General features: G+C 41.4%; 4 protein-coding genes across 4 annotated transcripts; all 4 read right to left on the bottom strand.

Moving 5' to 3' along the window:
* Nucleotides 1-1,604: 1,604 nt before the first annotated feature.
* LOC310663083 (olfactory receptor 11G2-like) lies at nt 1,605-2,564 on the bottom strand (the record flags this gene model as incomplete). The annotated part of the gene is made up of 1 exon (XM_083410700.1): nt 1,605-2,564. One exon carries the CDS (start codon nt 2,562-2,564, stop codon nt 1,605-1,607), a length of 960 nt encoding a protein of 319 aa, XP_083266826.1.
* Nucleotides 2,565-7,412: 4,848 nt separating this feature from the next.
* On the bottom strand, nt 7,413-8,372 carry LOC310663081 (olfactory receptor 11G2-like; the record flags this gene model as incomplete). The annotated part of the gene is made up of 1 exon (XM_083410698.1): nt 7,413-8,372. One exon carries the CDS (start codon nt 8,370-8,372, stop codon nt 7,413-7,415), a length of 960 nt encoding a protein of 319 aa, XP_083266824.1.
* Nucleotides 8,373-13,198: 4,826 nt separating this feature from the next.
* LOC310662600 (olfactory receptor 11G2-like) lies at nt 13,199-14,143 on the bottom strand (the record flags this gene model as incomplete). Its single annotated transcript, XM_083409546.1, has 1 exon — nt 13,199-14,143. Exon 1 carries the CDS (start codon nt 14,135-14,137, stop codon nt 13,199-13,201), a length of 939 nt encoding a protein of 312 aa, XP_083265672.1. The 5' UTR covers nt 14,138-14,143.
* A 4,842-nt stretch (nt 14,144-18,985) lies between these two features.
* On the bottom strand, nt 18,986-19,924 carry LOC310663095 (olfactory receptor 11H6-like; the record flags this gene model as incomplete). Its single annotated transcript, XM_083410723.1, has 1 exon — nt 18,986-19,924. One exon carries the CDS (start codon nt 19,922-19,924, stop codon nt 18,986-18,988), a length of 939 nt encoding a protein of 312 aa, XP_083266849.1.
* Between the last annotated feature and the right edge of the window lie 2,141 nt (nt 19,925-22,065).

Below are 22,065 nucleotides of genomic sequence, written 5' to 3'. Positions count from 1 at the left end.
GCGCATTGAGCATTTTGTCACCCCCCTCATGATGACACCTGGGGCAGCCCGCCTCTACCACACCCACCTTCCTCCTCCACTGTTTGTGGAGTGGTAGCAAGAGTCCATGGGGCTCCAGGCACTCACCTAGGATCTGTGTTGCTTTGGAGAATTGAGATGTAGTGGGAGACTGCCACAGCCTTAAGAAATATGGTTTATTTACCTATTTGCACCTTCTGTCTACATGGAGAGAGTGCAAGTCTTATATCAGGTTCATTTCAAGAGGAGCTTATCCCCCACAGAAGTGCAGCCAGCCTTCAACCAAGATATTTCCCTGTCTCTTTTCCCCCTTCTTCTTCTTCTCAACCACCCCTGCTCAAGACTCTCTTTTCCTGTTCCTTCAAAGGGCAAAGGGTTCCTCTCAGATGGCCCATCAACACCTTTTGTCATATTAACAGATTTGCTCTCCACTAGGCCAGCCAAGCTGGTTTGTTATGAGGAATGTTCTACAACTAAAAGTTTAAATTAAACTTATCGGCCTTGACAATGTTTTATTTCCAAAAAGGAGTCAGTTTTCATGCATCTATAATTGTGGCATGGTCCCCCTTTCCATAAGCAATTATTCATTCCAGAAACACCTTAACCAGAATCGGTTTTGTTCGGAGGAGAAGATATCAGACATTTGTGCTATTTTGGCAATATTTGTTTTATTTCCATATATGCAAGTGAAGAATAAGTTGAGGCAAGCAGGACACACATTCCTCCCAAGCAGCAGAAACCCTGAGAGAGATACCCTGCAACCCCAAGGCCCATTCAGCCTACACTTTCCTTCATGATGGACCTTTCTGCATCTCTCTCTGACACTGCTATTTCTTCACACGCTCCTACACACCTACACTACATCCCTTTAGGGTGGGGACATTAGCAGAGGGACTTCCCGTAACACCATCAAAACCCTTAGAAGGTGTGGGGCTTAAGGGATTTGAAGAGGATATGTTCTACCTATACTACTATGTTGATTGACTTAACTTAAAAGAGGGATGTGTACCCCGCTTGTATGTCTTGGGATAAATTAACTTGATCTGAGGTTGGTCAAAATGGCTCTCAGGGTGCCGTCCAACTTCATGATTCTATGATCTCTTCAAATGGGCATGTTTCTTTGTTTTAACTTTATTTCCCCCTCCTACCAGCAATTTTTTTTAAATAATATTTATTAGAAGTTAAATAGTTACAGAAAGAAAAAAAGAGAAAAAACAATAAAGAATTTAACAAACAATACATCAAAGATAAAAAGAAAGACAAAAAACAATACATCAAAACAACAAGAAAAACAAAAACATTTAAAAACACATCCAATTTCCATATCTTTACCTTTCATTTATTTGTTTCATCGACCTCCTCACACCTCCCTTTTTTGTATTCTAGTTCAATTTAGCTATTTCAGCAAATCCTTTCCATCTTTCTCAATCTTTTTTTTTTGTTCTATAATTTATCTTAACACAATCTAACTTTAAATTTTCCACTTTCGCCCATTAACAATCAGTTTTTACTTAGTTCTTTATAACATTTCGGCTAAAACCATATAACTTCATTCCAGCATTCTTCTAACATTCATTAATTAATTTTTATACCATGCCCTTTGTCATCAGCAGTCGTGACATTCTCCTTAGCAACTTGCCCAGAGCCTCCCTCACCTGATCATTCCTCAGACAGTAAATCAGTGGGTTCAGAAAAGGTGAAATAGCAGTGTAAAAGAGTGTGGCTGCCTTTGTGGCCCCTGCTTGGTTTTCTCCATGTGGAATTAAGTACATAGCTCCCACTGTGCCATAAAAGAGGGTCACCACTAAGAGGTGCATAGATACGGTGGAGAAGGACTTCTGACGGCTACCTTTGTCAGAGGACTTTATCAGGGTAAAAATGACTATGCCATATGATAACACAACAAATAATACATTGACTAAAAACATGACATGCATGATGACCTGGCATATAAAGGGGACACTTCCAAGAGGAGGACAGGCCAAGGACAGAATTGGCACAGGATCACACACAAAATGGTCAATGATGTTAGGTCCGCAGAAGGTTAGCTTAGAGATCAAAGTAGCTGGGACAATGTAGGCCAGAAAGCCAAGGACCCAACAAGAGGCCACCAGGGAATAGCAGGAATTTATGGACATAATTTGTGGGTAGCGTAGTGGGTGGCAGATGGCTAAATATCGGTCCAAAGCCATGGCTGAGAGGAAGAAGAATTCAGTGTTGCCAAGTGAGAATAAGAAGTAGAACTGGAGGATACAGGCATAGAAGGAGATGAGCCCAGGAGGAGACACCAGGTCAAAGAGCATATGGGGCACAGTTGTGGTCACGTAGCATATCTCCAGCCAGGAGAAGTTGCTCAGCAAGATGTACATAGGAAGCTGGGCTAAGTGAGCATCGAAGAAAACCACTGTGATAATGGTGATGTTCTCAACTAAAGTGACGATATAGAGGATGGTAAAAACAATGAGGAGCACTAACCGCTTCTCCTTCTCAACTCCAAATCCCAACAAGATGAATTCCTGTACTGTGGTACCATTGACTATCTCCATCTGGAATCACATAACAGAAGCAGTATCATACACCATCAGAGAGGTATCGGTTTCTTCACATACCATGAGCCTGTCTGCCTGTTTCCACCAACAGATAAAGGGAACACTTCCAAACAGCTATGAAATTTAGGGAGTGCAGTAGGGCCTTTCCTTCCTTGCACCGTGTGTAGCAGATCACAAGTGAACAGTGTTCAGAAGCAATATTTTTTCTGATTAGCTATAAATTTAAAATGGAATAAGAGCAAATGCACTTAAAAACGGACAACTATGGGGAAATATAATTTAAGAACTTTGCTAGTTTTCCATTTTGGGGCTAATAAAACACAATTGGGCTAACAAAAAAAAAATCTGCCACCTGAAATAGCCTTTGTCGCTTTGCTCAACTGTAGGGCCAACCCTATGATAACAAAATAGCTCCTAAAATATACATTAATTCGATTTCATCAAATTTATTTAGATGTAAATGCATTTAATCTCAAATTCCTTTCCCTTATAATTATCTGAGGGTTTCAGCACCTAACTTTTTACTTATGCTGTGTTAACTGAAAACAACAGGAATATTTAGAAAATTAAATTTCAGATTATGTTTTTAAATAAATTTTCGTCAAAATAATGTGTGTCAAAATATTACACAGACACACACACACACAAACAAACACACACACACAAACACATGCACACACACTATTAATTAAACTACAACAGGCTTCAGAACACCTCAAATATTTGGTGTATATTTGTTTGACCCTGCTGTTGTCCTGGGCACTTAATGTTGAATGATGGTCCTTGTTGAGCTGCAATTTGACATAGTGTGTTGGTTGCCCCATATAATCTATAGTATTGGGAACTACCTCCTTCTTGGGTTGGCATTCCACCTCTGATGCAAGTTCCCACCCAGGTATCTTGTGCTTCCATCAGAAATCCAGTTTATCTCCCTTTATAGCTAGCGGTTTGTTTTCACCATTCGTCAGAAATGCTCACCCCAAGTCCTCTCTCAGAATTTGGTAAGGAAGCATGCTCCTCTCCTTGTTTTATATTGTCACACACATTCGGAATTGCAGGAGTGAATGACATAAATGACCATAACGTGGGTTTGGAATCAGAAAGAGTCCAAATATCTCTGTGAATTCAGGCATAACAATGATTCAATGCCACTGATTATTTCTGGCTGCAGTTTTAATCACTGACTGGCTCAACCCTTGGGAGCACCTCTCTCAGGAACTAAGCTATCTGCCAACACACAGTAGCATCTCTTGGGAGACACAATGCCACCCCATTTCTCCTCTCCTTACTATGTTGCATAGATTCTACTCTGCGTTCTTTCTTTGTTCTATATTAAGCTGTGCTGCTAATTCAAGTTGTGGTGTGTTATCTCTTTCCATAAGCAAATGTTCATCCCATGACAGTTTTGTTTGCAAGTAAGGATATCAGATATGTTGTTGTTTTTACTTGTTTTATTTCCATATATAGAAGTGGAGCATAAGTCGAGGCAAGCAGGACACTCATTTCTACCAAGCCACAAATTCACTACACACCCTTCCCTATCTTCCATCCAGGAAACATAGACAGATGATAAGAGTTCAAGGGGACAGCCAAGCCAGGCAGGGAGGGTATGAAGAAGGCCTGGTGAAGGGCATGTCCTTGGGAGAAGTGGTGTGACCTATCACAGAGTAGGGCACATGGCATTCATAGAGTACCAAGAATCAGATAGAACGACCCAGAGGACCATATTTTGTTCCTGGGCTTCAGATTCCTCCCTCTTGTTTTAGTCAGCACTGTCTGCCCTTCCCTATGGTCATAATGGAGTGTGATCTTTACAACCAGCAAATGATGTATTGATATAATACAATGAACATGGTTCCACCAAGAGCAGAAAACAAAACAAATACAAAGCATGGCCAGAGTACATTCCCCTAGTGTCCTGATTACTACGAGACTGGGTTTAAAGCATCCCCCTCCCTTGAAGAAAATGTTGTGGCTCTGAAAGATCCAGACTTTGGGCTGACTAGTTGTCTTTCCCTTCTGCTACCTCGCCTTGGGTTCTCAAATTTCAGTAGTGCCCTGTGCAACCCCAAAATTCAGCACCCCTACCTCTCATCCTCCCTCCCAGTGGGATAAACAGTCTTTTTGCAAGATCTGAGACCTACTGAGTATGCATCAACTTGGCCCTCCTATATCAGTTACCAAGCAATCTGCCTGACAAAAGACTGGCTAGACAGATTCTTTAGCAATACTGCACGATGTGTTTAGTTTTTCCACCAGTCCAGAGATTCTTGATCTATCTACCCCTGCAACTGTAGCTGACAGTTTACAAACAACCACAGGGTTACTGTTGTATAAACGTTCCCTACACCAAGACAAATTAGGGAACAGTCTTTGCTTCAGAGAGCCAGTGTGGTGTAGTGGTTAAGAGCAGTAGATTTGTAATCTGGGGAACCGGGTTTGCGTCTCTGCTCCTCCACATGCAGCTGTTGGGTGACCTTGGGCTAGTCACACTTCTCTGAAGTCTCTCAGCCCCACTCACCTCACAGAGTGTTTGTTGTGGGGGAGGAAGGGAAAGGAGAATGTTAGCCGCTTTGAGACTCCTTCGGGTAGTGATAAAGCTGGATATCAAATCCAAACTCTTCTTTCCCCCCCTCCTCCTCCTCCTCCTCCTCTTCTTCTTCTTCTACAGCCCTTTTTCCTGACGTGCTGCTGTCTAAAAGATTGACATTAGGAATTATCCTACCCTTGGGAATTGAATTTGAAGCAAATAGAGGCTTTGTTCACATTCCCATTTACTGTGCACTCACCACCTTTCCACCGCTTGGTTTTTTTACGTGTTCACACATTATACAAAATAGTATTCTGTAAAAAAAGGTAAAGGGACCCCTGACCATTAGGTCCAGTCGGGGCCGACTCTGGGGTGGTGGCGCTCATCTTGCTTTATTGGCCGAGGGAGCCAGCGTACAGCTTCCGGGTCATGTGGCCAGCATGACTTCTGTACTTAGTTATAAAATACTGCAGATGGATGCATTGTTTCTCAAACCAGCTTCAAACCCTTAAGCTGTTCCCAATTCATCTTAACCAAATTTGAACTCCTTTGCGTAGGATAAAGACATCCCCACCCTATCAGTGCCCCCTAGTGCATACACAAACAGAAACAAATGTGACACTAATGAAGCCATGCTGATGTGAATATTTAAGGGACAAAGCGTTGTGCACAAACAGCCCAAGAAACTCAGTGCTGAACTATAATTTGGTAATGAATGCACTCATAGACCTTGGGTTTTGTTTTCCTCTCTTACTGCAGTGATGATATTGAATAATGGCTAGCTGTTGGAAAATCCTTCTCCTTTCAGTGGGCCGAACTTGCTGCCTTTTGCTACTTTGGTGCTACCTTGAAAAATGTGTGTGATGGCAAGCACAATGTTACAGCCAGTCTCCATAGCCATGCAGTGAAAGGAAAGTTTACATCTTTAGAAACAAGCAAGGAACAAACAAAAATCCAGAGTCAAGAGGCCCAAACCTTCCAAAGGAATAAAAAGATAATTAAGATAATGTTCTTGAAATTGCAGAATAGTAGAATATTGCAACAAAGGAAGGTGAAAGTTTGCACTAAGCAATTAAGAATTCTAATTCATCGTCAAATACACAGACACATAAACATATAAACATATTCGACATGTACACACGTAAGTTGAATATCATTGGAAATGTAAAAACAAATGGTATTTAAGGTTCAAATCTAATTATTTTTAGTGTGAATATATTTCATTTGATGGAGCACACAAAAAACTTTAGGAAATAATTTTAACTCTGATGGTTACTTCAAGTGTTTTAGGCCTAGCATTCCGGTTCCTAAATGGGAAATGGAGTTTCTTATGGTCTTGTTGACAAGACTATATAAATTAAAAATTAATTTTGATTTCTAGTCTCAGATAGATTGATTGTAGGCAACCCTGAGGTGTTTCCTGGATTGAATCTTGACTGGACAGTATAAAATATGAGGGAGGAGATGTGTCTGTCTTACTTAACTCGAAATATTTAAGTTTGGAGAGAGTTCTGAAAGACTTGTTTTGTCCTGTTTTGTCTCAACACGTATTATTACCTTTCTTTCGTGCAACCTGCCCATAGCCTCTTTCACATGATTGTTCCTCAGACAGTAGATTGGAGAGTTAAGGAAGGGTGTAATAGCTGTGTAGAAGACAGTCACTGCCTTCACAACCTCTGACTGACTTCCTCCACCTGGAATACAATAAATCTACGATCGTGGTGTAGTCCCCCTTTCCATAAGCAATTATTCATTCCAGAAACACCTTAACCAGAATCAGTTTTGTTTGGAGGAGAGGAAATCAGACATTTGTGCTATTTTGGCAATATTTGTTTTATTTCCATATATGCAAATGAAGAATTAGTTGAGACAAGCAGGACAGACATTCCTCCCAAGCAGCAGAAACCCTGAGAGAGACACCCTGCAACCCCAAGGCCCATTCAGCCTACACTTTCCTTCATGATGGACCTTTCTGCATCTCTCTCTGACACTGCTATTTCTTCACACACTCCTACACACGTACACTTCATCCTTTCAGAGTAGGAACATTAACAGAGGGACTTCCTGTAGCACCATCAAAACCCTTGAAGGGCTTAAGCGATTTGAGAAGAGATGTTCTACTTACACTACTATGTTGATTGATTTAACTTAAAAGAGGGATGTGTACCCCGCTTGTATGTCTTGGGATAAATTAACTTGATCTGAGGTTGGTCAAAATGGCTCTCTGGGTCCCTTCCAACTCCATGATTCTATGATCTCTTCAAATGGGCATGTTTCTTTGTTTTAACTTTATTTCCCATTCCTACCAGCAATTTTTATACTATGCCCTTTGTCATCAGCAGTCGTGACATTCTCCTTAGCAACTTGCCCAGAGCCTCCCTCACCTGATCATTCCTCAGACAGTAAATCAGCGGGTTCAGAAAAGGCGAAATAGCAGTGTAGAAGAGCGTGGCTGCCTTTGTGGCCCCTGCTTGGTTTTCTCCATGTGGAATTAAATACATAGCTCCCACTGTGCCATAAAAGAGGGTCACCACTAAGAGGTGCATAGATACGGTGGAAAAGGACTTCTGACGGCTACCTTTGTCAGAGGACTTTATCAGGGTAAAAATGACTATGCCATATGATAAGACAACAAATAATACATTGACTGAAAACAAAACATGTATGATGACCTGGCATATAAAGGGTACATTTCCAAGAGGAGGACAGGCTAAGGACAGAATTGGCACAGGGTCACACACAAAATGGTCAATGATGTTAGGTCCGCAGAAGGTTAGCTTGGAGATCAAAGTAGCTGGGACAATATAGGCCAGAAAGCCAAGGACCCAACAAGAGGCCACCAGGGAATAGCAGGAATTTGGGGACATAATTTGTGGGTAGCGTAGTGGGTGGCAGATGGCCAAATATCGGTCCAAAGCCATGGCTGAGAGGAAAAAGAATTCAGTGCTGCCAAGTGAGAATAAGAAGTAGAACTGGAGGAAGCAGGCATTGAAGGAGATGAGCCCAGGAGGAGATACCAGGTCAAAGAGCATATGGGGCACAGTGGTGGTCACGTAGCATATCTCTAGCCAGGAGAAGTTGCTCAGCAAGATGTACATGGGAAGCTGGGCTAAGTGAGCATCGAAGAAAACCACTGTGATAATGGTGATGTTCTCAACTAAAGTGACGATATAGAGGATGGTAAAAACAATGAGGAGCACTAATCGTTTCTCCTTCTCAACTCCAAAGCCCAGCAAGATGAATTCCTGTACTGTGGTACTATTGACTATCTCCATCTGGAATCACATAACAGAAGCAGTATCATACACCATCAAAGAGGTATCGGTTTCTTCACATACCATGAGCCTGTCTGCCTGTTTCCACCAACATACAAAGGGTAAAAAGCTATGAAATTTAGGGAGTGCAGTATGGCCTTTCCTTCCTTGCACCCTGTGTATCAGATCACAACTGAACAGTGTTCAGAAGCCATTATTTTTTCTGATTAGCTATAAATTTTAAATGGAATAAGAGCAAATGGACTTAAAGCAGAATTGCATAGGGAAATATAATTCAGAAAAGGTCTAGCCACTTTGCCATGAACAGCTTGTCCCGAAATGCTCTCCATTCTTTCAACTGCCCTGCCACAAACACACACTGAGAGAGACAGAGAGAAAGAAAGAAAGAAAGAAAGGCTACTAAGCCCAGAAATGGCATTGAGCCAAATCACAAAATTCAATACAGTGGTACCTTGGGTTAGGAACTTAATTCGTCCTGGAGGTCCGTTCTTAACCTGAAACTGTCCTTAACCTGAGGTACCACTTTAGCTAATGGGGCCTCCCATTGCCACTGCCACCATGCAATTTCTGTTCTCATCCTGAAGCAAAGTTCTTAACCCGAGGTACTATTTCTGGGTTAATGGAGTCCGTAACCTGCAGCATCTGTAACCTGAGGTACCACTGTATATAGTATTTTTTTAATGTGGGTGTGTGGGGGTTTGTGTGGGTGGGTGTGGGTGGGTGTGAGAGGAATGAGACTGATAAAGACTATCTAAATCTGGTTATGAGTGAAATATGTTAAGAGATGGGACATTGATGCTCTGAGACATTTTGCTGCTCGAAGAACATCAAATCCCCCTCCCCACTATGCTAGGATCAACACTTTGATTTTGTATATAATTTTTTATTAAGTTATCTCTTCTACAATTTAAAGTACTCATTTTTACATCCTTAAGATATCAATGACTTCCCTTCTTCTTTTTCCATGGCTCATTTTACATATCACATATCCCTGCATATTTTACAGAAACTATACCATTCAGTATTCCATTATTACATGCATCATAACTTATTTACACTGTTGAATTTATCTTAATGCTGCCAGCGTTTTCAGCTGTACACAGTTATTTCCATATCTTCAATAAATGTTTTCCAGTCTTTTCTAAACATATGTTCTTCTTTTTCTCTTATTCCATATCTGCAAGCTGCGCATATTCTGTCAACTTAAGTTACCACTCTTCTTTGGTCGGGACCTCGCTAGTTTTCCATTTTGGGGCTAACAAAACACAATTGGGCTAACAAAAAATATTCTGCCACATGAAATAGCCTTTGTCACTTTGCTGAATTGTAGGGCCAGCCCTAGGATAACAAAATAGCTCCTAAAATATACATTAACTTGAATTCATCAAATTTGATTAGATGTAAATGCATTTAATCTCCAATTCCTTTCCCTTATAATTATCTTAGGGTTTCAGCATCTAACTTTTTACTTGTACTGGGTTAACTGAAAACAACAGGAATATTTAGAAAATTAAATTTCAGATTATTTTTTTAAATTGATTTTGATCAAAATAATGTTTGTCAAAATATTATACACACACACACAAACCATTAATTAAACTACAACAGGCTTCAGAACATCTCATATATTTGTTGTATATTTGTTTGACCCTGCTGTTGTCCTGGGCACGCAATGTTGAATGATGGTCCTTGAGGAGCTGAAATTTGGCATAGAGTGTTGGTTGCCCCATGTAATCTACAGGATTAGGAACTACAGTGGTACCTCGGGTTACATATGCTTCAGGTTACAGACGCTTCAGGTTACAGACTCTGCTAACCCAGAAATATTACCTCAGGTTAAGAACTTTGCTTCAGGATGAGAACAGAAATCGTGCTCTGGCGGTGCAGTGGCAGGAGGAGGCCCCATTAACTAAAGTGGTGCTTCAGGTTAAGTACAGTTTCAGGTTAAGAACAGACCTCCGGAACAAATTAAGTACTTAACCCGAGGTACCACTATACCTCCTTCTTGAGTTGGCATGCCACCTCTGATACAAGTTCCCACCCAGGTATCTTGTGCTTCCATCAGAAATCCAGTTTATCTCCCTTAATAGCTAGCAGTTTGTTTTCACCATTCGTCAGAAATGCTCACCCCAAGTCCTCTCTCAGAATTTGGTAAGGAAGTATGCTCCTCTCCTTGTTTTATATTGTCACACACATTCGAAACTGCAGAAGTGAATGACATAAATAACCATAACGTGGGTTTGGAATCAGAAAGAGTCCAAATATCTCTGTGTGAATTCAGGCACACCAATGCTTCAATGCCACTGATTATTTCTGGCTGCAGTTTTAATCACTGACTGGCTCAACCCTTGGGAGCACCTCTCTCAGGAACTAAGCTATCTGTGCCTAGTTCCTACTGTACACACAGTAGCATCTCTTGGGAGACACAATGCCACCCCATTTCTCCTCTCCTTACTATGTTGCATAGATTCTATGCGTTCTTTCTTTGTTCTATATTAAGCTGTGCTGCTAATTCAAGTTGTGGTGTGTTCTCTCTTTCCATAAGCAATGCTTTATTCCGCAACAGGTTTCTTTGCAAGTAAGGATATCAGACGATTCCCTTGGGAATTGAATTTGAAGCCAATAGAGGCTTTGTTTACACTCCCATTTAATGTGCACTCACCACCTTTCCACCACTTGGTTTGTTCACACAACATTACAGTAGTACCTCGGGTTAAGAACTTAATTCATTCTGGAGGTCTGTTCTTAACCTGAAACTGTTCTTAACCTGAAGCACCACTTTAGCTAATTGGGCCTCCTGCTGCTGCGCTGGCACCAGAGCATGATTTCTGTTCTGTTCCTGAAGCAAAGTTCTTAACCCGAGGTACTATTTCTGGGTTAGCGGAGTCTGTAACCTGAAGCGTCTGTAACCTGAAGCTTATGTAACCCTAGGTACCATTGTATACAAAATAGTATTCTGTATTTCATTATAAAATACTGCAGTTTGATGCCTTGTTTCTCAAACCAGCTTCAAACCTTAAGCTGTTCCCAATTCATATTTCCCAAGGTTTGAACTCCTTTGCATAGGATAAAGATATCACCACCCTATCACAAACAGCCCAAGAAACTCAGTGCTGAACTGTAATGTGGTAATGAACGCACTCATAGACCCTGGGCTTTGCTTTCCTCTCTTACTGCAGTGATGATACTGAATAATGGCTAGCTGTTGGAAAATCCTTCTCCTTTCAGTGGGCCGAACTTGCCCCTTTTTGCTACTTTGGTGCTACCTTGAAAAATGTGTGTGATGGCAAGCACAATGTTACAGCCAGTCTCCATAGCCATGCAGTGAAAGGAAACTTTACATCTTTAGAAACAAGCAAGGAACAAAGAAAAATCAACAGTCAAGAGGCCCAAACCTTCCAAAGAAATAAAAAGATAATTAAGATAATGTTCTTGAAATTGCAGAATCGTAGAATATTGCAACAAAGGAAGGTGAAAGTTTGCACTTAGCAATTAAGAATTCTAATTCATGGTCAAATACACAGACACATAAACATATAAACATATTTGACATGTACACACGTAAGTTGAATATCATTGGAAATGTAAAAACAAATGGCATTTAAGGTTCAAATGTAATTCTTTTAGTGCATGTATATTTCATTTGTCGGAGCACACAAAAATCACACAGCTAATATATTTAATGATATTAGAACATCCATTTTTATTACATGTAGAAAATTATTTTAGCTTGAGTGTTAGGCCTTGTATTTGAGTCCTCAAAGAGAGGTCAAGTGAACTTCTTTGTCATGCAGGGACAGTCTTTGGAATTTTTTTGTAATATAGTGCCCCATCCATGGCCAAACCTTGGAGCTCCCAAATGGATCTTCTAAATTATGAATCTTCTCAATTTTGTGCCCCTTCAGCTCAGTGCCCTTTGGGGAGGGGGGACGGCTCACACCTTCCTAAATCTGGCACTGTATCGTGCCATGTGGTTGCCAAGCTGTCGGAGACCAGAAGTCAGATTCGTATTCACCCGTGAATGAAGGAAAGAAGCAGAGCAACTGCAGAAACATTGCTATCGGAGGAGCCTTGTGGACAGGAAGGATTTAGCACTGCATTCCTCTGACTCAAATATCTCTTTTGCAGAGAAACCAAAAAGTGATGTTACAGTAGGAGATTACTGGAGGAGATTGAGCACCTTTAAGTGAATCAGCAACTTGCAGCACAGCTAGAGTCAAGGGTCAGGCTGTACCTGCTACTGCTGCTACATAACAGATCAGTTTAAGCTTAACTGTGACCTTTCTCCTCAGAAGTCTCGCCTCAACAACCTTACCAGTGCCTCTTTCACCTCAGAAAGGAAGATCAGTGGGTTAAGAAGAGGTGTGCTGACAGCATGGATAAATGTTGCTGCTTTGCTGACATTTGCCAAGGACAGAATTGGCTCACAACCATACCATAAATTGTCATTTATGTCAGGTATATAAAAGGATAATTTGGAGATCAGTTCATACCGGCATCAATCTTAGATCTATTTTACTTTTAGGAAATAATTTTAACTCTGATGGTTACTTCAAGTGTTTTAGGCCTAGCACTCTGGTTCCTAAAGGGGAAATAGAGTTTCTTGTGGTCTTGTTGACACGTCTTTGTAAAATAAAAATTAATTTTTATTTCTAGTCTCAGATGGATTGATTCTAGGCAACCCTGAGGTGTTCCCTGGCTTAAATCTTGACTGGACAATATAAAATATGGGGGAGGAGATGTGTCTGTCTTACTCAACTCTAAATACTTAAGTTTGGAGAGACAGTTTTGAAAGACTTGTTTTGTCCTACTTTTGTCTCAACTCGTCACCTTATTAGCTTTCTCCTCCACAACCTGCCCATAGCCTCTTTCACCTGATTGTTCCTCAGACAGTAGATTAGAGGGTTAAGGAAGGGTGTAATAGCTGTGTAGAAGACAGTCACTGCCTTCACAACCTCTGACTGTCTTTCTCCACCTGGAATACAATACATCGCTCCTACTGTGCCATAGAAAAGTGTTGCCACCATTATATGAAAAGATATGGTGCAGAAGGCCTTCCTTCGACTGCCTTGGCTAGATGTGTTTATCAGATTAAGAATCACAAAGCCATAGGATAGCACAACAAAGAAGATGTTGCTTAAAAACAGAGTATTGATGAAAATTTTGCAGACAATAGAAATGTTCCCAAGAGGAGGGCAGGCCAAGGATAGAATTGGACCAAGATCACACATAAAATGGTCAATAACATTAGGACCACAGAAGGACAACTTTGAGATTAAAATAACTGGAATGATGTAGGCCAGGAAGCCTCCAGTCCAACATGAACCCACCAGGGCATAACACAAATTCCGGGACATAAGTTGTGGGTAGCGCAGAGGATGGCAGATGGCCAAATACCGATCCAAAGCCATGGCTGAGAGGAAGAAGGTTTCTGTGCAGCCAAATGAGAAGAAGAAGTAGAACTGAAGGAAGCACTCATGGAAAGAAATTACCCCATGATGGGATGCCAGGTCAAAGAGCATACGGGGCACAGTGGTAGATACATAGCACATCTCCATCCAGGAAAAGTTGCTGAGCAGGACGTACATGGGAAGCTGGGCCAAGTGGTTATCTAGGAATACCACTGTGATAATGGTGATATTCTCAGCCAAAGTGAGCATGTAGAGAACGGTGAAAAACACAAAGAGCAAAAATTCTTTCTGCAACTCAACTCTAAATCCCAGCAAAATGAATTCTTGGACTGTGGTTCCATTGGCTATCTCCATCTGGAAACACACAACAGAAGAATTGTCACATACTGTATGGAGATGTTAAAAGTTTGGGTACCCTTTTGGTTTCCCCTGAAGGACAAAGGCTTAAGCAGGCATGTCACCAGGTAGCACAGTGTGGTGTTCCTTCTCCACCTACTTGTGGTACAGATCTTATGTGATTACTCCTCGAGAGCAGCTATTTTTCAGATTGACTCTAAATTATATCAAAAGTCTAACTCCCAAGAATGAATTTACAAAATGCTCATCTATTTCTGAGAGAGATTCTCCTTTGACCTGGGATGTGTTTCCATGGGAACTAGATATTAACTGTATTCCTTAAAATATAGATGGGATAAACTGTCAATTTTGGTTTCTCCCTGTTTCTTTTTTTCAAACTTACATTCAGTTTTCCACATTTTCACATCAGTTTGTGATTATTATTTCTAAGTCCTCGTGAAAATTCACCAGCATTTTAGTGCTAATATTTCCTAATCTATATTTTCTATCAATTGTTTCTTAGCATGCACATTTTTGCAAAGCAATTTTCCTCAATATAATACATGTTTGTATCTTATTTCCACTAATATATCCATTTTATATGCACTTTACCATGGTATATGTATTTTTCTACACATTATTTGCCCAGATTGAACTGCAGAATTTGGTTCATTAAAAGGTTTCCTTTTAATGTACATTGAATTAAATTTTTCACCCATTCCTATCTGCTGCCCTTAAATCCTTAGGGATATCTAAAAGGGGGCATAAGGCAGAGCTTTCCCTGCCAACTAAGAATGGGGTAGTCCTGGTGCCTTTGAAGGAAACCAAGGGATCAGCTTTCTTCCCACCCAGCTTTCCATTATCTTGGTTGTTGTTGTTTAGTCATTTAGTTCATTATCTTGGTAATAGGCCCCCTATCTAAACAACCGTAGGTCGCAGCATGTTTCCTCCGTCCAGCAAAATGCTTACCCTAAGTCTGGTGTCGGAATCTTGTGGGAGAAATGCTGCTTTCTGAACACTATTGACACTCATCTACAGCACTGATGGAGCAAAGGATGTAAAGACATAATGGTTTGGTGAAAGAAAGCTTCAAAATACATGTCCTTGGGCATGCAGGCAGGCCAAAGCTTCAATGCCACTGAATAGTTCTGGCTCTGTTTTTAATCACTGACTAACACAACCCTTGGGAAGATCTCTCTAAGGAACTAAGCTATTTCTCAACAAAGAATCTCTGGGGGATGTAATTCCACCTTATTCCCCCCTCTCCTATGTTGCATGGATTCTTCTCTCTGTTTCCTCTTTGTTCTATATTAAGTTGTGTTAATTCAAGTTGTTGTTTGCTTCCTCTTTACCCAAGAAAGAGGCATCTTGACTGGGACTCATTTCCTTTGGGGGAGAGAACCCTACCAATTATGATGTTTTGGCAATGTCTACTTTACAAATGAAGGCAAGCAGGCATGTTGCTTACAGCCCTTGCAATGGTTTACTTGGTTGCTGTATTCAGGGCCAGGGAGGAATTTTCTCCTGCAAGTAAATTGGCTGGCTTGTACACTTTTGCGTATCTCAGCGACCTCCACAACATTGTTGGATAAGGCATTGGGCTGGATCCTTAGTCACATGGGTATCCCATTAGAAAGGGATGCGGGTGGCACTGTAGTCTAAACCACTGATCCTCTTGGGCTTGCCAATCAGAAGGTCAGCAGTTCAAATCCCTGTGATGGGGTAAGCTCCCGTTGCTCTGTCCCAGCTCCTGCCAACCTAGCAGTTAAAAAGCACACCAGTGCAAGTAGACAAATAGGTACCACTGTGGTGGGAAAGTTAATGGCGTTTCCATGCGCTCTGGTTTCCATCATGGTATTCTGGTGTGCCAGAAGTGGTTTAGTCATGCTGGCCACATGACCCAGAAAGCTGTCCATGGACAAACACCAGCTCCCTCAGTCTGAAAGCGAGATGAAAGCCACAACCCTATAGTCGCCTTTGACTAGAGTTAACTGTCTAGGGTGTCCTTTGCTTATACCTTTTTATCCAGGAGGGTTGTTTCTGTCTGGGGGTCCACTGGAGGACCGATGGGTCAATACAACTTTCTCAATGACAGCCTGTGCAGGGTTGTGACATCTAGTCTATATTGGGGGGTGACATCCCAGTGCAAGGTTGACTCCACCAGGTTCCTATCAGGTGGGCTCCTTGATGCTGGATACATGACCAATGCCATTTCCAAACCTATTCTTTCCCGTAACCAATAAAGTTCTGACCCAGTTCAACCAAATAACATTCTCCTGTGTTGATTCATTTGGCCCTCCTGTCACCTGTTATGGCTGTTATGCCCTTGTGCTGGCAATCCAAGGATACATTCTAGCCAGACAAAAACATTCAGGAAGGGTATTAGACCATATAACACCGGTCCTGAAAGACTTTCATTGGCTCCCAATATGTTTCCAAGCACAATTGAAAGTGTTGGTGTTGACCTTTAAAGCCCTAAACGGCCTCAGCCCAGTATCCCTGAAGGAGCGTCGCCACCCCCCATTGCTCTGCCCGGACACTGAGGTCCATCTCCAAGGGCCTTCTGGCAGTTCCCTCCCAGTGAGAAGTGAGGTTACAGGGAACCAGGCAGAGGTCCTTCTTAGTGGCAGCACCTGTCCTGTGGAACTCCCTTCCATCAGATGTCAAGGAAATAAACAACTATCTGACTTTCAGAAGACATTTGAAGGCAGCCCTGTTTAGGGAAGTTTTTAATGTTTGATATTTTATTGTGTTTTTAATATTCTTTTGGAAGGTGCCTTGCTGCTGCTGCTGCTGTTGTTGTTGTTGTTGTTGTGCAGGGGTGATGTAGGGTGAGCCCAGAGGGTAAGGGTTGTGGTTAAAGAAGAGTATGGCCTACAGAGAGTACCAAGGACCATATAGCAGGTGTTTCCAAACTGTGGTCTGCAGACTGTTGCAAACACTTCCCTCACTCCTTCACCCAGGGAGAGTCACACTGATTCCCAGAGAATTGCTAGTGAAGGACTTGGGAAACAAGCAGTCAACAAAATAAAAAGTGGCATAAACACCACTGAAAACCATTCTATTTATTGTAATTTTCATTGTTTTATTTTTTCCTCTGCCCCACTTTGATATTAAATAACAAAAGTAAATATATATTACCCCCCTGAATAATATTCCAGGATTCAGATTACATTTATTTAAAATACAATGTAACATACACATAGAATTAAGAGTTTCTTATTTAAAATAATATTCAATCTACTATAATATATAAAATTAATCTTTCATTTACAACATTCATTACTTTCTATAACCTATAATCAAAACAAACAACACCATCCATTTGATCCACATTTCTTTTTTCTCAATTCATGCATCCCTTTTTCAATCAATTCTGTTTGCCCTTTTAAAAAGACCAATAACTGAATGTTGGCCTACCCCAAACTTGTCCAGTTTTCTTTGACCTTTTATTACTTGAAATCTGTGACAGTCTTTCCAATACAGGCATTAGCCAAACTTTACATTAGCAATGTTGAAGATTTATGTACTTATTTTTTTCTAGTGTTGAGTTTTCCTTCACCTTCAGTTCTTTATTACTACATTCAAATAAGTTCAGCAAGACCAGGGTAGGAGCAATTTATAATTCTTGTTTTACTGTTTTTGAGATTTCTGCAAAAACTTTCTTCCATTTTTTCAACTTCTGGGCATTGCCACCACATGTTTAGGTAGTTGCCTATCATTTGTCACTCTCCAGCATATTGGAGAGGAGCCTGGGTTGAGGAAAGCCAATTGCCTACATGTCAAATACCAAAAATGTGTTAATTATAAGGATAACAGCCTTGCAAATGCTGATATTGATATGTAAGGTGTGGTCCATCACCTAGCCCTCTAAAACCTCTACCTCATCCTTTCTTGGTTTGGGAATGATCCAATATTTCTGTATCTCAAGGGCTCACAGAAAGCTCTTCCAGCCAACCAATGATCTGATGCAGAGTCATTGGTGCAAGGAGGCTTCATTATATTTTAAAGGTTTGCTCAAATTTTAATTCAAGAAAGGAGGACTCATGGGATTTTTTTTCCAGATGAGGGCCCCATCTGCTGCTATTAACATCAAAGAGTGTTTTAGAGTCATATGAGTTCTAAAGGCAACTGGATTTTGAACCAGCTGAAGTTGCAAAGTCTTCAAAGGCAGCCCTACTTTAGTGCTTTGTTGCTATAATCCAGTTTAGAAATTACCAGAGCACGGAGTATCATGACCAAGTCATTTCTGCCCCAAAGGGCCCAGACCTGATGAACCAGATGGAGCGGTAGATAGGCACTTCTAGCTGTTGGTGGTACCTGGGACTCAAATGACAATGGTGGATCCAGGATTTGCTTAAGAAAGAGATGCATTGCCATTTCCTTCAAGGGAGATGGCACTCTGCCCTCCACCAGTGTAGCTCTTTCTACCCACCCCAGCATAAACCAATAATAAATTTACCCAACTCCCACCTCAATTACACAGTAGCAGAAATAGGAACATTTAAAGCTTCCTTAGACTAAGTCAGATCATTGGTCCGTGTAATACATTGACTGGCAGCAGCTCTCCAAGATTTCAGGCAAGCGTCTCTCCCAGTTACATGGAGATGCCAAGGAATAAGGCAGAATCCCTTTGCATGCAAAAGCTAGAACCCTTCCCCCATTCAAAGTAGTAGTAATAAAATAACATGGACCATAAAATGATTGCTCTTCATCTTGTTACAGTTAATTTATATATTGAATTCTATACCACAGTCTCGAAACGTTGTATGCATGAGATAATTAAAGGAAGTTAATTAAATAAGCCCACCCTCCTACCTTTGGCTTTTATTCCAGATAAAATACCTCCATTTCCCCTCCACTTTCCTACATCACCCTCTTTCTTCTCAATAACCGGAACAATGCTTCCTTCACCTGATCATTCCTGAGACAGTAGATGAGGGGGTTGAGCATAGGGGCAAAAGCAGTATAGAAGAGAGCCATCACTTTAGCGTTGTCACTGTGACTCTCTCCACTGTGCCCTATATACATAGCTGCCACAGATCCATAAAAGAGTGTCACCACTGCTAGGTGGGAAGATACTGTAGAAAAACCCTTGATACCAGTGCTCTCATTAGATGTTTTCACCAGGGTGAATACTACACATGCATAGGAGACCACAATGAACAGGAAAGTAACCAGAATCACAGAAGAGCTGACAAGGAAGCAGAAGAGGGGGAGGTGCCCCAGTGGAGGACAGGCCACAGCAAGGAGTTGACCAGAGTCACACACAAAGTGATCAAGTATATTGGAGCCACAGAAGGACAACCTGGAGATCAAAAACACTGGTACAATGTAGCACAGGAAGCCCCAAATCCAACATGCAGCCACCAGGACATAGCAGAAATCTGGGGTCATAATTTGTGGGTAGCGCAGTGGGTGGCAGATGGCCAAAAACCGATCCAAGGCCATGGCTGAGAGGAACAGGCATTCAGAAGTCCCAAGGGAGAAATAGATGTAAAACTGGAGGAAGCAAGCATGGAAGGAGATGACCCCACCTGAGAAGGACAAGTCAAAGAGCATCCGTGGTGCAGTGGACGTGACATAACACATCTCCAGCCAGGAGAAGTTGCTCAGCAAGATGTACATGGGCAGGCGAGCCAGGCGAGCATCATGAACCACTATCATGATGATGATGAAGTTCTCAGCCAACGTGAGGGTGTAGACTGCTGTTAAGAAGATGAGAAGGAGCAGGCGTCCCTGTGGTCCAACTTGGAAGCCCAGCAGAATGAATTCCTGCACCATGGTCTCATTGACCAGCTCCATCTGGATCACACACAAAACTGCCTGGAGGCTAGTCTTGCATTTTCAATGGTAAACTAAGGTTATTTAATGTTTGGAATGGAGAAAGCCTTTGTGCTGGGTGGGGGAAGGGAAAGTTAACCAAGTTTGTTTACCAATAATAGAGGTGGCAGGGGTGGGCTGACTTCAGTTCTGAGTGATGTATTCATTTAAAATCCTTTTTAAATCTACTAATATGCTTTAAACATTGAGGTGGCAGGGGTGGGCTGACTTTAGAATCCTTTTTTGCTTTAGATTCATTTTTAATCTACTAAAGGTAAAGGTACCCCTGCCCGTACGGGCCAGTCTTGACAGACTCTAGGGTTGTGCGCCCATCTCACTCAAGAGGCCAGGGGCCAGCGCTGTCCGAAGACACTTCCGGGTCACGTGGCCAGCGTGACATCGCTGCTCTGGCGAGCCAATCTACTAATATGCTTTAAATATAGCAGGCAAAGTTCACATTGAGGATCTCTGGACAATTATACAGTGGCTTTCAGGCACTCCTGAGAATGCAGTTTTGCTTGAGGATATAAATAACTTTCTGAATCAGTAGTCAGGTCCAGTATTCTTTACAAACCTCCTAGTAATCAACACTAACTGATGGTCAACGTGAAACTGACCCAAAATCTCCCAGCCTTCTTTCTGCCCAAACATTGTTTATGGTATGTTAAGCAAGTAGAATATAACAATATGAATTTGTTTCAGCTGTCTTTGTCCTCTGAAGCATCAAAAGTACTAGAATTGTCACAGGTTGCATCTTAAAAAACCTAGCCTTCTAAAATTCCCACCACACCTCTGCATGGTTTGGGAATAACCCAATGTTTCTGTACCTAATCGCACACAGAAACCTCCTCCAACAAACCAAAGACCTGGTGCAGATAAAGTCCCAGTATTCATGGTGCTCAGATACTTCATTCTGTCATTCCTTTAGCTCAGGGCTGGCTTTGGTAGTTGAGAAAGAAAAGACTGTATTTATCTTAAAGGTTTGCTGAAGTTTTCATTTAAGAAAGGAAGGACTCTTGGGAACTTGCCTATCAAGGCTAATTCTGTTTCCCTTCAAAACAAGGTCTCCTTGGGGATTTCTGAAGAACTTGTAATGTATAGTAGCTTTGTTTACTTACGTGCTGAACCCTCCACATTGGATGAATTGGGAATACTACTGGTATTTGCTCTCTCTTTTTTTTTTCTTAAGTAAAAATGGATTTCTATTTTTAAATAAAGCTTAAAATACAGACAGCAAAAAGGGTATAACACAAGCAACAAATAAAACAAGACCACTGGTTAAGGGAAATAGAAAAGTCACCGATTAGACTACTTAGAGAATTGTGTGGAAATCTGAGGGACAATTAGAGTAAAACAGTCTAAGGAGGAATTTGCAAACTGTTGAGGATGTTTGGTTGTGTAAGTTATGTAGCCAGATCATAGTCTGAAAACAAATGTTTTGGGGGGGGTTTTAGGTGAAGGGGCAAGGCTCAGTGGTAGAGTACATGTTTGAATGCAAAGGGTTCCAGGTTCAATCCCTGGCACCTTCAGACAGGGCTGAAGACCCTTGGCTGAAGCTCTGAAGAGCCCCTGTCAAGTATTTTTGAGAATACCGAGATAGGTGAATTAAAGGTCTGATTCAGAATATCATCATCATCATCAAATTTATTATCCTGCATTCACCAGCCAATTCCAGGGTGGCTTACAACCATTTAACATTGTATACACAGTTAAACCAAATTGGAATCAAAGCAAAAGGGTGAGTCTAGTGAAACCAGGGTAAGTAGGTGTCTCTTCAGCATTCACCAAATGCTGTATAGTGATGCAGGTCTGTGGGGAGGGAATTCCAGAAGACAGGAGCTGCTCTCCCTGGGAACTCTGAGTGATCTCTCCGTGGGAACTCTAAGTTCCACCCTACCATACATTTTACAGAAATTCTATGGAAATTTCATAATCATGGCATCCCCCACAGAATCTGGGAACCATATTTAACACTTCCCAGAGCTATAATTCCTAGCACCCTTAACAAACTACAAGACTTGTGGAAACAAGTAGTGGTGGACAGATACTTTCTTTGCTGATGTCCCATCCATGTGAAAGGCACAGTAATGTGACTTCATATATGTTCAGTCAGATATAGGCTG

The sequence above is a fragment of the Podarcis tiliguerta genome (assembly GCF_965153285.1).
Source record: "Podarcis tiliguerta genome assembly, chromosome: 13".
In the NCBI taxonomy this organism is placed as follows: Eukaryota; Metazoa; Chordata; class Lepidosauria; order Squamata; family Lacertidae; genus Podarcis; species Podarcis tiliguerta.
This window is presented reverse-complemented; position numbering and strand designations above follow the sequence as displayed.